This window comes from Esox lucius, chromosome 4, assembly GCF_011004845.1.
Source record: "Esox lucius isolate fEsoLuc1 chromosome 4, fEsoLuc1.pri, whole genome shotgun sequence".
Classification (NCBI taxonomy): domain Eukaryota; kingdom Metazoa; phylum Chordata; class Actinopteri; order Esociformes; family Esocidae; genus Esox; species Esox lucius.
Genome location: NC_047572.1, coordinates 17,381,516 through 17,393,574, shown reverse-complemented (window position 1 = coordinate 17,393,574; position 12,059 = coordinate 17,381,516). Strand labels below are relative to the sequence as shown.

At 42.6% G+C, this 12,059-nt stretch overlaps 1 protein-coding gene across 3 annotated transcripts in view; it reads left to right on the top strand.

Moving 5' to 3' along the window:
• nrg2b (neuregulin 2b) overlaps positions 1 to 12,059 on the top strand; it is a 39,360-nt gene that overhangs the window by 18,000 nt on the left and 9,301 nt on the right. For 2 of the 3 annotated variants that reach the window (XM_020046126.3, XM_020046124.3), the window contains exons 5-8: positions 1,299 to 1,357; positions 4,335 to 4,358; positions 6,303 to 6,405; positions 7,247 to 7,382. In XM_020046126.3, coding sequence (XP_019901685.1) covers positions 1,299 to 1,357; positions 4,335 to 4,358; positions 6,303 to 6,405; positions 7,247 to 7,382 — 322 coding nt within the window. Of the gene's footprint in view, positions 1 to 1,298; positions 1,358 to 4,022; positions 4,047 to 4,334; positions 4,359 to 6,302; positions 6,406 to 7,246; positions 7,383 to 12,059 lie in introns of all 3 variants that reach the window. The other variant, XM_020046125.3, reaches the window with a different exon arrangement.

Genomic DNA, 12,059 nt, shown 5'->3' with positions numbered 1-12,059 from the left:
ACAGTATGCTGAGTCAGAGCTGCATGTATACAAACAAAGACAGAGTTACAGTTATGTTGTGTCAGTTGCCAGGGTGTTAAGCACAGAGATCAGATCTTCCAAAGAAGAGTAATGGTTGGGCTATGGTATTGATGCACTCAGTGGTACTAGGCATTTTAGTAACTTTCAGACAATCCTTTCCCTACAATCCCCGTACTGCATCAGAGCAGAATAACATAACGCAAATTTAATTTAATTTAGATGAATACTGGCTTAATAACAAACGTTTCCGTGGAGATAAGTGATGTTGTTTTCCCTTTAGCTTATTCTCTGAACTGATTGTTAGAGGTTGCCGGTTTGAATCTCCAAAGTGAAGAATTTGCCCTTGAGCAAGTCACTTTATTTATTATTGCTGCGGTAGAATGCATTGCGAGAAGGAGCGAGAGATAAAGGATGGGAGAGAGAGTCAAAGAAAGGCAGATGAAGAGATAGAAGGGATCTGTAGGCATGGTCCTGCAGGCTGCTTCAAGTGTCTCAGATCCACTCTGTGATTCAAACTCTATTTATAACTCCATGGGAAATTGCTGAGTAGGCTCTTCTCTTCTAAAGAGATTTTTTTGGACAGTCTCTTGTGCAGTTGTGTACTTGGTATGAATATGCAGACCCTGTCTTTGAGGCGGTGTGTCTGTGTGTTGTTTTAGAACACCGCCCATCAGGACATTTGCATTGTAAGGCGAATTATGTTGCCTCGACATAAAGTGTGGTTGCAATACGGTAAGTGTTTGAATGTGGATGTATCTGTGTATCAAAATCCTCTATCCTCTAATTCCCTCTAATAGATGTCTATGGCTTCCTTCAGCAAAGAGTTGCTTCCTTTGCAGACTTTTAGCCTTGGCAATTTTTCAAGCCCAAACGCTAAAAAAGTGCATTTTCAGAAAGCAGCCGTGTTACATGCGGGCAGTAAAGTCTGGTGGTGTTTCTAAAGATGCTTTTAGCTCCTACGTCTGCTCCTGCACCTCCTCCTGCAGGGTGACACCTTGCAGACTTTCACATGTAATGAGGTCATAGCATGTAATGATTTAATAGCGATGATGTCATAGTGATGATGTCACAGCAATGTCATAACGCTTTCTGTACCTGTCACATACTGTTAGGTTGTGCCTTGTTTCTAACTCCATGTTCTCTGATCTCTTGTGTCTCCCCCTTCCTCCTCCTTACATGTACTCTCTCCTTCGTCTCTTCCCACTATTTTCTGCTCTTCCTCCTCTCCCTCCTTCCCTCTCCCCTCCTCTCCTTCTGTGGCTTGTTTCCCCCATCAGGTGTCCAAATGACTATACAGGTGATCGCTGTCAAAAATCCGTCATGGCAGGTTTCTACAGTATGTTCATTTCCTCCTGTCTGTCTGCCTCATTGGGACGCTGCTGCATGCTCTGGACGGGAATACCTGCCTGTGTGTGTGTGTGTATGTGTGTGTGTGGGGGGGGGGGCGGGTGCGTGTGTGTGTGTGTGTGTGTGTGTGTGTATGCGTGTCTACGTGCATGCTTCTATGTTCATCCCTTTTACTCTTGCCATTACACTCACCTTACTCTGTGGCACTATGTGCTCTCCCTAGAGCAGGACCTTTACACGCAGGGAGTGAACTAGTAAACCTCCCAGTAACAGACAGAGTTAACCAGTAGACCTCCCAGTAACAGAGAGTTAAACAGTCGACCTCCCAGTATCAGACAGTTAACCAGTAGACCTACCAATAATAGATAGAATAATTTAACCAGTAGACCTCCCAGTAACAGATAGAGTTAACCAGTAGACCTACCAGTAACAGAGAGTTAACCAGTAGACCTACCAGTAACAGAGAGTTAACCAGTAGACCTCCCTGTAATAGACAGGGGGAGTTAAATAATAGATCTCCTAGTACATGACAGAGTTAACCAGTAGACCTCCCAATAATAGACAGAGTTAACCAGTAGACCTCCCAGTAACAGACAGAGGAAGTTAACCAGTAGACCTCCCAGTAACAGACAGAGTTAATCAGTAGAACTCCCAGTAACAGACAGAGGTAGTTAACCAGGAGACCTCCCACTAACAGACAGAGGAAGTTAACCAGTAGTCCTCCCAGCAACAGACAGAGGAAGTTAACCAGTAGACCTCCCAGTAACAGACAGAGGAAGTTAACAAGTAGACCTCCCACTAACAGACAGAGAAAGTTAACCAGTAGACCTCCCACTAACAGACAGAGGAAGTTAACCAGTAGACCTCCCATTAACAAACAGAAGTAGTTAACCAGTAGACCTCCCAGAAACAGACATAGGAAGTTAACCAGTAGACCTCCCACTAACAGACAGAGGAAGTTAACAAGTAGACCTCCCACTAACAGACAGAGAAAGTTAACCAGTAGACCTCCCACTAACAGACAGAGGTAGTTAACCAGTAGACCTCCCACTAACAGACAGAGGAAGTTAACCAGTAGACCTCCCACTAACAGACAGAGGAAGTTAACCAGTAGACCTCCCACTAACAGACAGAGGTAGTTAACCAGTAGGCCTCCCAGTAACAGACAGAAGTTAACCAGTAGACCTCCCAGTAACAGACAGAGGAAGTTAACCAGTAGACCTCCCACTAACAGACAGAGGAAGTTAACCAGTAGACCTCCCAGGTACAGACAGAGGAAGTTAACCAGTAGACCTCCCAGGTACAGACAGAGGAAGTTAACCAGTAGACCTCCCGGTAACAGACAGAGGAAGTTAACCAGTAGACCTCCCACTAACAGACAGAGGAAGTTAACCAGTAAACCTCCCACTAACAGACAGAGGTAGTTGACCAGTAGACCTCCCACTAACAGACAGAGGTAGTTAAACAGTAGACCTCCCAGTAACAGACAGAGGAAGTTAACCAGTAGTCCTCCCAGTAACAGACAGAGGAAGTTAACCAGTAGACCTCCCAGTAACAGACAGAGGAAGTTAACCAGTAGACCTCCCACTAACAGACAGAAGTAGTTAACCAGTAGACCTCCCGGTAACAGACAGAGGATGTTAACCAGTAGGCCCCCATAATCAGACAGAGGTGCATGCAGAGAAACAGAGGACAGAATTAACACAAAGGTCCTTGTGCATGCTGTCCTGATCACGTGCTACACTGTATGCTGCAGCAGAGATTTGATTGCGTTATAGTGAATGTCAAATACAGAGTGCACTTGATCTGCAGCTTGGATGTCTTCATAAATTGTTGACAGGAAGCCTAGTAGTTAGCCATGATGTCCTGGCGTGATGTAAGCTAGGTAGTTCAATAGGTAGAGCATGGCGCTTGTAGTATGAGGGTAGTGGGTTCTATTCCTGGGACCACCCATATGTAAAATGTATGCACGCATGATGCTGGATAAAAGAATGGCATATATTTATTATAAAGTATATTATAGTGCTGCTGCCATTGAGCATTGGATTGTGGATTGTCATAAAGTTTCATCCGAGAAGTCATTTTAAACTAAGTTCTGATATTCAAATCATAAAATGTTTACTTTTTGTGGCCCCATTGATGTCCTCTTCACCATGCTCAGAAATGTCTGTCTGTTTAACTGCTTTTTTTTTAAAGATGGAAGTACAGTGCAGTGCAAAGAGGGTAGGCGGAGTAACTAGGAATAGAGCACAATATGAATATATAGTAGATAGATACATGCATATTCATATTTGTTGAAAGTCTTTCTGCTGTCACTCATGCCAGGACTAACATACCAAATTAAACAAATTACTAGAGCCAGTGCTCACGCTTTTCCAATATAAACAACACCTTAGTCATACAGGGATTTATTATGATCCTTTCAGAGACTATACATAAAGAAGAAGCTATAATGTGACACAGTGATAAAAATAAACTCAGGATGGAAACACCAAGAGACACAATTAGAACTTGTCATTGATCTGTCGACCTACAAAGCTGCTCCCATTTCTGTGCCAACCAACTTCATCTAAAATACTGTGTTTTTACGTTGGAAAGTAACACACTGCTTTTTTTATCTTTTTTTTGTCCACAAAAAAAATCGTTAACCCCAGAAATGAGGTCTAGTAAATATGGCAGTAAGTGAAGTGGCTGTCTCTGTCTCTGCATGCCTCCTGCCTGCTACCCTCTCTCTTTTATTGGTTCTCTTTCTTTCTTTTCTTTTTTCGTTTCTGGGGTCACAGAGCTGCGGCTGTCTGCGTTGTCTGTCTGTTACTGGACGTGACACCTGCCAGTCACAAATTATTATGTCACAGAAAGATTCTATACTAACCTCTTGGTTCAGTATTTATGTTCCAATGTAGACGATCACTATCTGAAACTTGTTCTCTTTCCTTTTCATTGTGTCCAACTTTCTGCGTTGGCAGAGCATCTTGGAATTGAATTTATGGGTATGGAACAATTATTCATTTTAATGTATATATTTCAAGAGTTGCCTAGATCCTCTCACAGTCACACATTATTATTACCATCACTCTAAGACCAGTAACTCTTCTCTGATCTGTCGATCTGTCACTCTAAAACCAATGACTCTTCTCTGACCTGTCCTTCGCCCACTAACCTACTTGGTCCAAAGACACATGCTCACTTTGCATGCATGCCCCCACTCTCAGTCATAGAAAACCTGGAAAATATTTTTCAGAAAATATGCAAATACTTTCATTGTACAGCACTCTATTGTTTTATAGTTGAGAGGCAGACAGCTAAGCCAATGAAATGACAATGATCAAGAGGAGGAAAATGATCTTACCACTCAGGCAAAATAGTAGAGTGATGGTTTATTTTTGAATGTGTACTTTTAAGTCACGCAAGCTCTGGTTGGTTCTAACATGCCCTTTGTCCAGATCATCTCTACTATTCTATCTTTGCCGTATTTCTAAAAGGTGTGCACTATTAAAAGAAGATTTGTGATATGATTGTGATCAGATCTTATAGTAAGTGTAAAAAGACAAGTAAAGGTCAGAATGAAAAACGCATGTTAATGGCAGGTACGGGGCTCCAGAGACATACTGAACAGAAATGTGCTGATGGTTCTGTATCAGTAACGTCCAGCCTGAGACAATAGCCAGTGTCCCACAAGATCATCCTCCATAGAAAAGGGCAGCTGTAGGTTTACCCCTGACCAGGTAGCACCAGTTGACTGGCATTGAATCAGAGGCTTCTGAAAGCAACAGTGACCTAGCCCTTTCAGAAAGAGCGTACCAACAATCCCATTCCCTATCAGCAAGGAATTTAAAAAGGTGCCCATCAGTCCCCTCTCCTGTGACACACATACAATGCCAGGCTAAGGCTCTCTAGACAGCACCCCTGTTCCCCTACCTAGCACTAAACCCTCCACCCCCTTTTAGACCCCCCCCCCCCCACAAACACACTTCCCCAGCCCCTCTTCTCCACTGTCTGGCCGTCTCCTCCTTCCATCTGCCTTTACCCTCTCTTTCTTTTTTCGTTTGTTCCCCCATCCCGATGTTCTGTTTGTTTCCTCTGTCATTGTGCCTTATCTGCTGACAATGTTCCGCCACAGCGAGCCTTCTGCTCATTGGTCAGTTAAACACCATTAGAACACCTTAAAGGGAGGTATTCATAAAGCTTCACCGTGACAACGCTAGATACACTTTATTTTACAGAAAATAATTGATCAGAAAACTGACTAAATAATAACTTTAAAGAAAAAGCTATAGATTATTTACCTCATTAAACTTTTATGAGCTGTGATTTATCTGTGAGTTATATATCTGTGTGTTTTCTGGTCAATTTAAATGTGTTTATTTGGATGCCAGTGAGTTTTATGAATATCCCCAAACCATTGTGGTGGTTTTGCTCTAATATGCTTTTTTTCTTATGATTATCATCTGATTCCATCATACAGGCATGTGTCCTTAGACCTCGTTGACATACATTCCATAGACATTGTGATACATTTGTGCACATAGGGAAAGCAAATGGGGAATCCAGACAAACCAGCGTAATAGTGAACATGTAGATCTCTACAGGACGAAGCCTAGCGTGAGAGACTGTGTGAACTTGACATACAGCAATCCTATAGACAATTGTATTGAACTGAAATAGTCTCTGTTGTGGCTAAGGCACTGTTATGCTTCAACATAACGTTCATGGTTATGGAGTTGTCTAAGGTTTGCTCTACTTAGACCTGTCGAAGTAGAGGAGGAAGACTCTTTTTTTAATTTTTGTCAAGGTTAGCGTTAGAGTATGGAGGGAAAGATGAGGAGCTGAGGTAGATTGTGTTCGGTTGTTCCTGTAGAGTAGCGCTCACACGTATGTGTATGTGTGCGTGTCATTGTGTGTTTTGTGGCTGTGTGTGTGTGGTTTGTTCACAGAGGCAGAGGAGCTGTACCAGCGGCGGGTGTTAACCATCACAGGCATCTGTGTGGCATTGCTGGTAGTGGGCATCGTCTGTGTGGTGGCCTACTGCAAAACCAAGTACGTAGCCGTCAGGGAAAAACTGGTTGAAATGACATTATGTCAAACTGGTTTTCACAGATCACAGAAGGCATTCACCGACTGGTTCCTGCAGTTACCACAGCTATAATGTCTCATTAAAGTCCATCGTTGGGCAAAACCACAAAAAGAAGGGCTCAAAACTATATACCTGATCAATTCACCACTTCATTTAATGCAAAATAAATAAATAAAAATAGATAAATAAAATGAATGTCCTCCAACGTTATTGGCCCCCTTGGTAAAGATGAGCAAATACTCAACCTGAGGGAAATCTTTAATTTAGGTATAATTGTTCAAAGAAACCTTTATTATTTATGAATACATTTTTTCCCAGCATTTTACGGGTTTTATGTGCCAATGATGCTGATTTTTGAAAACAATGTCTTGATTAAGAATTCTTTTTTTCTGACCAAGGGATTTACAGTGGTCTAAAATTGCAGCCTGTGGTGCCCATGTACTTCTATAGCGTGAAACTGACCTACTCTTTTTTTTCACTCATTAACCACATTTCTTTCTAATAAAGCTTACAAAATGTAACAGTTTTACCTCTATTAAAGGCTAGATTTCTTTTTTAGTTTGAGTGTAATATCAAGCTGCTGAACAACTATTACATTTCTTCAGCATTTTTTTACCAGTTATTCTGGTGGGCACATTATTTGGAATTTCTATCGATTCCATAAAAATTCCTGAAGTATACAAATACTGAAAGTGAGTGAGAAGGTGTTTTTCTTGCTAGCAATGTGGTTCTCATTTCTACAATGTTTATGGATTCATCATTTCTCAATAACACATTGCTCTTTTTCTTGCACGGGTCCGATAGGAAGCAAAGGAAGAAGATGCATGGCCACCTAAACCAGAATGTGAACCAGAACCAGTGTGTGGAGCAGCCCAACCGCATGTTGGCAAACGGGCCCAACCACCCTGGCCCAGGCCCTGAGGAGATTCCCATGGTAGATGTGAGTCAATGATGCTCTGCACACACTCAAGGTGTACAGATTACGTACAGTAATACCAGAGGAAACGTTTCGTTTAGACAATGTGGGTTCTTAATTTTTTTTTACATGAACTGCCTTCCAAAAGTATTCAGACTTTAATATCTCCACCTTTAATTGTGTTATACACTTAAATGATTACATTTTATTTTCTGCCATCATTCTATACACAATACCCCATGACTTTTATTAATATATTTGCCTAAATTTAGCCAACACAATTTTGTAGAGTGAATTGATGAGTTGTGTAGCAGAGCAAAGCAGTGATTCTTAGTGAAAATGTTCAAAGCCTGTATTATTTATAAAACTTAGGACTGAAAACAAACTCAGGAATTCTTCTTTGCAATAAACTAAAATGAGAAGTTTGGAGGCTTCTTGGCTTGGGAGGATCGTACGGCAGATGGTGTGTTTTGGGAGGACCGTACGGCAGGTGGTGCGTCTTGGGAGGACCGTACAGCATGTGGTGTGTCTTGGGAGGACCGTACGGCATGTGGTGTGTCTTGGGAGGACCGTACTGCAGGTGGTGTGTCTTGGGAGGACCGTACTGCAGGTGGTGTGTTTTGGGGACCATATGGCAGGTGGTGTGTCTTGGGAGGACCATACGGCAGGTGGTGTGTCTTGGGAGAACTGTACTGCAGGTGGTGTGTCTTGGGGGATCGTACGGCATGTGGTGTGTCTTGGGAGGACCGTACGGCAGGCGGTGTGTATTGGGAGAACCGTACTGCAGGTGGTGTGTCTTGGGGACCGTACGGCAGGTGGTGTGTCTTGGGAGGACCATACGGCAGGTGGTGTGTTTTGGGAGAACCGTCCTGCAGGTGATGTGTCTTGGGGGATCGTACGGCAGGTGGTGTGTATTGGGAGGACCATACGGCAGGTGGTGTGTCTTGGGAGAACCGTCCTGCAGGTGGTGTGTCTTGGGGGATCGTACGGCAGGTGGTGTGTATTGGGAGGACGGTACGGCAGGTGGTGTGTCTTGCGCCATTCTCAGTCACAGTCTGTAACATGCAAGAGAGACCCACATAAACACAGCAGGCTTTTAGTAACTTAGAATATCCTCCCTTTTCCCTGGGCAGCGCTTGGTCCCCTCTAACTAGATGCCCTGCATTCATGAAATCTCCTCCCTTTTCCCTGGGCAGCGCTTGGTCCCCTCTAACTAGATGCCCTGCATTCATGGAATCTCCTCCCTTTTCCCTGGGCAGTGCTTGGTCCCCTCTAACTAGATGCCCTGCATTCATGGAAGGCTGGGCCTCCCACCTGGCTCTAGAAAGTCCTCATGAAAGTCCGCTTCTCCTTCCTGAGCGCTCCAGTCTTCTTTCTGATGTCATGAACCGCCATGGGCAGTGTGCCGGCGCTCGGCAGGAGCGAGAGCCTAATAGGACCAATGACCTACAGTTGACATACGTTGTTTTGTCATAACGACATTCACACACATAAAATGCTGAGGTGTGGTAAGCCTAGGCGAAACACAGACCTTATTTGAAGCGGATCTAAAAATCCTTTATGGAAGAAATTAATGGTAGAATAATGCAAAGAGCCACTCTTGTTTTGCTGCTGAGTTTTATGAGGATTATGACTCATACTATTTCAGCCAATAACAAACTTGACAGACATTGACTAAATACATGAAAAACAAACGAAACTTTACAGACAACACGAAACAATTAACAACTTTACAGACAACACGAAACAATTAACAACTTTACAGACAACACGAAACAATTAACAACTTTACAGACAACACGAAACAATTAACAACTTTACAGCCCCCAAATAGTAGAGCATATACACGACCGGTCAAACACCTACAGTGAGGAGAACAAGTATTTGATAGACTGACAATTTTGCAGGTTTTCCCACTTACAAAGCATGTACAAGTCTGTCATTTTTATTATAGGTACTCTTTAACTGTGAGTGACGGAATCTAAAACAAAAATCCAGAAAATCACATTGTATGAATTTTAAGTAATTAATTTGCATTTTATTGCATGACATAAATATTTGATACATCAGAAAAGCAGAACTTAATATTTGGTACAGAAACCTTTGTTTGCAATTACAGAGATCATACGTTTCCTGTAGTTCTTGACCAGGTTTGCACACACTACAGCAGGGATTTTGGCCCACTCCTCAATACAGACCTTCTCCAGATCCTTCAGGTTTCGGGCTGTCTCTGGGCAATATGGACTTTCAGCTCCATCCAAAGATTTTCTATTGGTTTCAGTTCTGGAGACTGTCTAGGCCACTCCAGGACCTTGAGATGCTTCTTACGGAGGCACTCCTTAGTTGCCCTGGCTGTGTGTTTCGGGTTGTTGTCATGCTGGAAGACCCAGCCACGACCCATCTTCAATGCCCTTACTGAGGGAAGGAGGTTGTTGGCCAAGATCTCGCAATACACGGCCCCATCCATCCTCCACTCAATACGGTGCAGTCTTCCTATCCCCTTTGCAGAAAAGCATCCCCAAAGAATGATGTTTCCACCTTCATGCTTCACTGTTGGGATGGTGTTCTTGGGGTTGTACTCATCCTTCTTCTTCCTCCAAATATGGCGAGTGGAGTTTAGACCAAAAAGCTCTATTTTTGTCTCATCAGACCACATGACCATCTCCCATTCCTCCTTTGGATCATCCAGATGGTCATTGGCAAACTTCAGACGGGCCTGGACATGCACTGGCTTGAGCAGGGGGACCTTGCATGCGCTGCAGGAGTTTAATCCATGATTAGTGTGTTACTAATGGTTTTTGAGACTGTGGTCCAAGCTCTCTTCAGGTCATTGACCAGGTCCTGCCATGTAGTTCTGGGCTGTTCCCTCACCTTCCTCATGATCATTGATGCCACACGAGGTGAGATCTTGCATGGACCCCCAGACCGAGGGAGATTGACCGTCATCTTGAACTTCTTCCATTTTCTAATAATTGCGCCAACAGTTGTTGCCTTCTCACCACGCTGCTTGCCTATTGTCCTGTAGCCCATCCCAGCCTTGTGCAGGTCTACAATTTTATCCCTGATCTCCTTACACAGCTCTTTTATATAGGTAACGAGTTCAAACAGGTGCAGTTAATACAGGTAATGAGTGGAGAACAGGAGGGCTTCTTAAAGAAAAACTAACAGGTCTGTGAGAGCCGGAATTCTTACTGGTTGGTAGGTGATCAAATACTTATGTCATGCAATAAAATGCAAATTTATTATTTAAAAATCATACAATGTGATTTTCTGGATTTTTGTTTTAGATTCTGTCTCTAACGGTTGAAGTGTACCTATGAAGTGTACCTGTAAAAATTACAGACATCTACATGCTTTGTAAGTAGGAAAACCTGCAAAATCAGTGTGAATTCTTGTTCAAATTCACATAGTTTAACGTCTTAATGTACTCTGAAATTACAGCATAGAACCAATAAACTAGGGGGAAAAATATTGGAATTCTTTTGTTTAACAGAATCTTATCTAAATAACACAACTGTGGCATTATTTTCACAATGGAAATTAAATATAATTTGGGAAGTTCTTCCCAACACTGTTACAAATGTGTTGCACTTGTAGGTGGCTTTGCTTTCACACTTCTGCCCAATTAATTCCAAACCAGCTTGATGGGGTTTAAGTCTGGAGACTGTGCTGGCTATTTCATGATTTGAATCCTACCATCTTGTTCTTTTCTTCTAAGGTAGTTCAGACAAAGACTGACATATTTTGGGTCATTGTCTTGCTGTAGTATAAACCCCTGACCAACTATGCAAACACCAGAGAGTATTGCATGGCGCTGCAAAATGCTGTGGTAGCTGTTTTGGTTCAGGATGTCATTCACTCTGTGCAAGTCGTTGGCCAAAGAGCCCCAGACAACCACGCTTCCTCGTCCATGTTTGACACTTGGTGTCACACACTGTGGAATCATCCTTTTGTTGACTCAATGGCATACAAAAGTCTTCAGAAGTCCACTGGCAGTGCTTCATGGCCCAGACAAACCTGTTTTTCAAATTTTGCCAATCTTAGCAATGTCTTTCTTACTGCTCTCGACCTGTCAAACCTGTTGCACAAGGTCTTCTCTTCACACTTGAAACTGAGACGTGCTTACTTTGACAAGTGTTACACAAATGTTTTCTGATTCTATTGTGGCTTTGGGTCTGCCAAACCTCTTCCTGTCCAAGTTTCATCCAGTTTCTAAGTGCCTTTGGATGGTGTAGGAAACTGTACTCACTGACGCCTTGGCTTTCTTAGCAATTTCTCTAAAGGAAAGACCTACACTTTTAAGCGTTATGATGTCTGTCGTCTTTTTTTATTTCCTTTTTCTCACCATTATGGTGGCAATATACAACCTGCAGTACCATACTGTCCAAATTATTCTTAAGAAGGTGTAGTAAGACAGTCTGTTCTATTATTGCTTTTATACAGACAGAATGTTTGTAAGTAATCAACAATGTTGGGACACCTGTAGGCATTTCTAATATCTTTAAAGGCTTCATTTACTACCATTGCTGCAGAACAGCTGTAAGTTGTCAACTCATTACTTTTCCTCTGAAAACTGCCTTTTTATAACTCTCAAATGTACATACTTTTTCAGTTTTTGGTGACCAAAACCTTTTTTAAACTCTGGCAAGTTTACCACTTAACTTTGTACCATTTCAGGTTATTCACTTGACTTGAACTGCT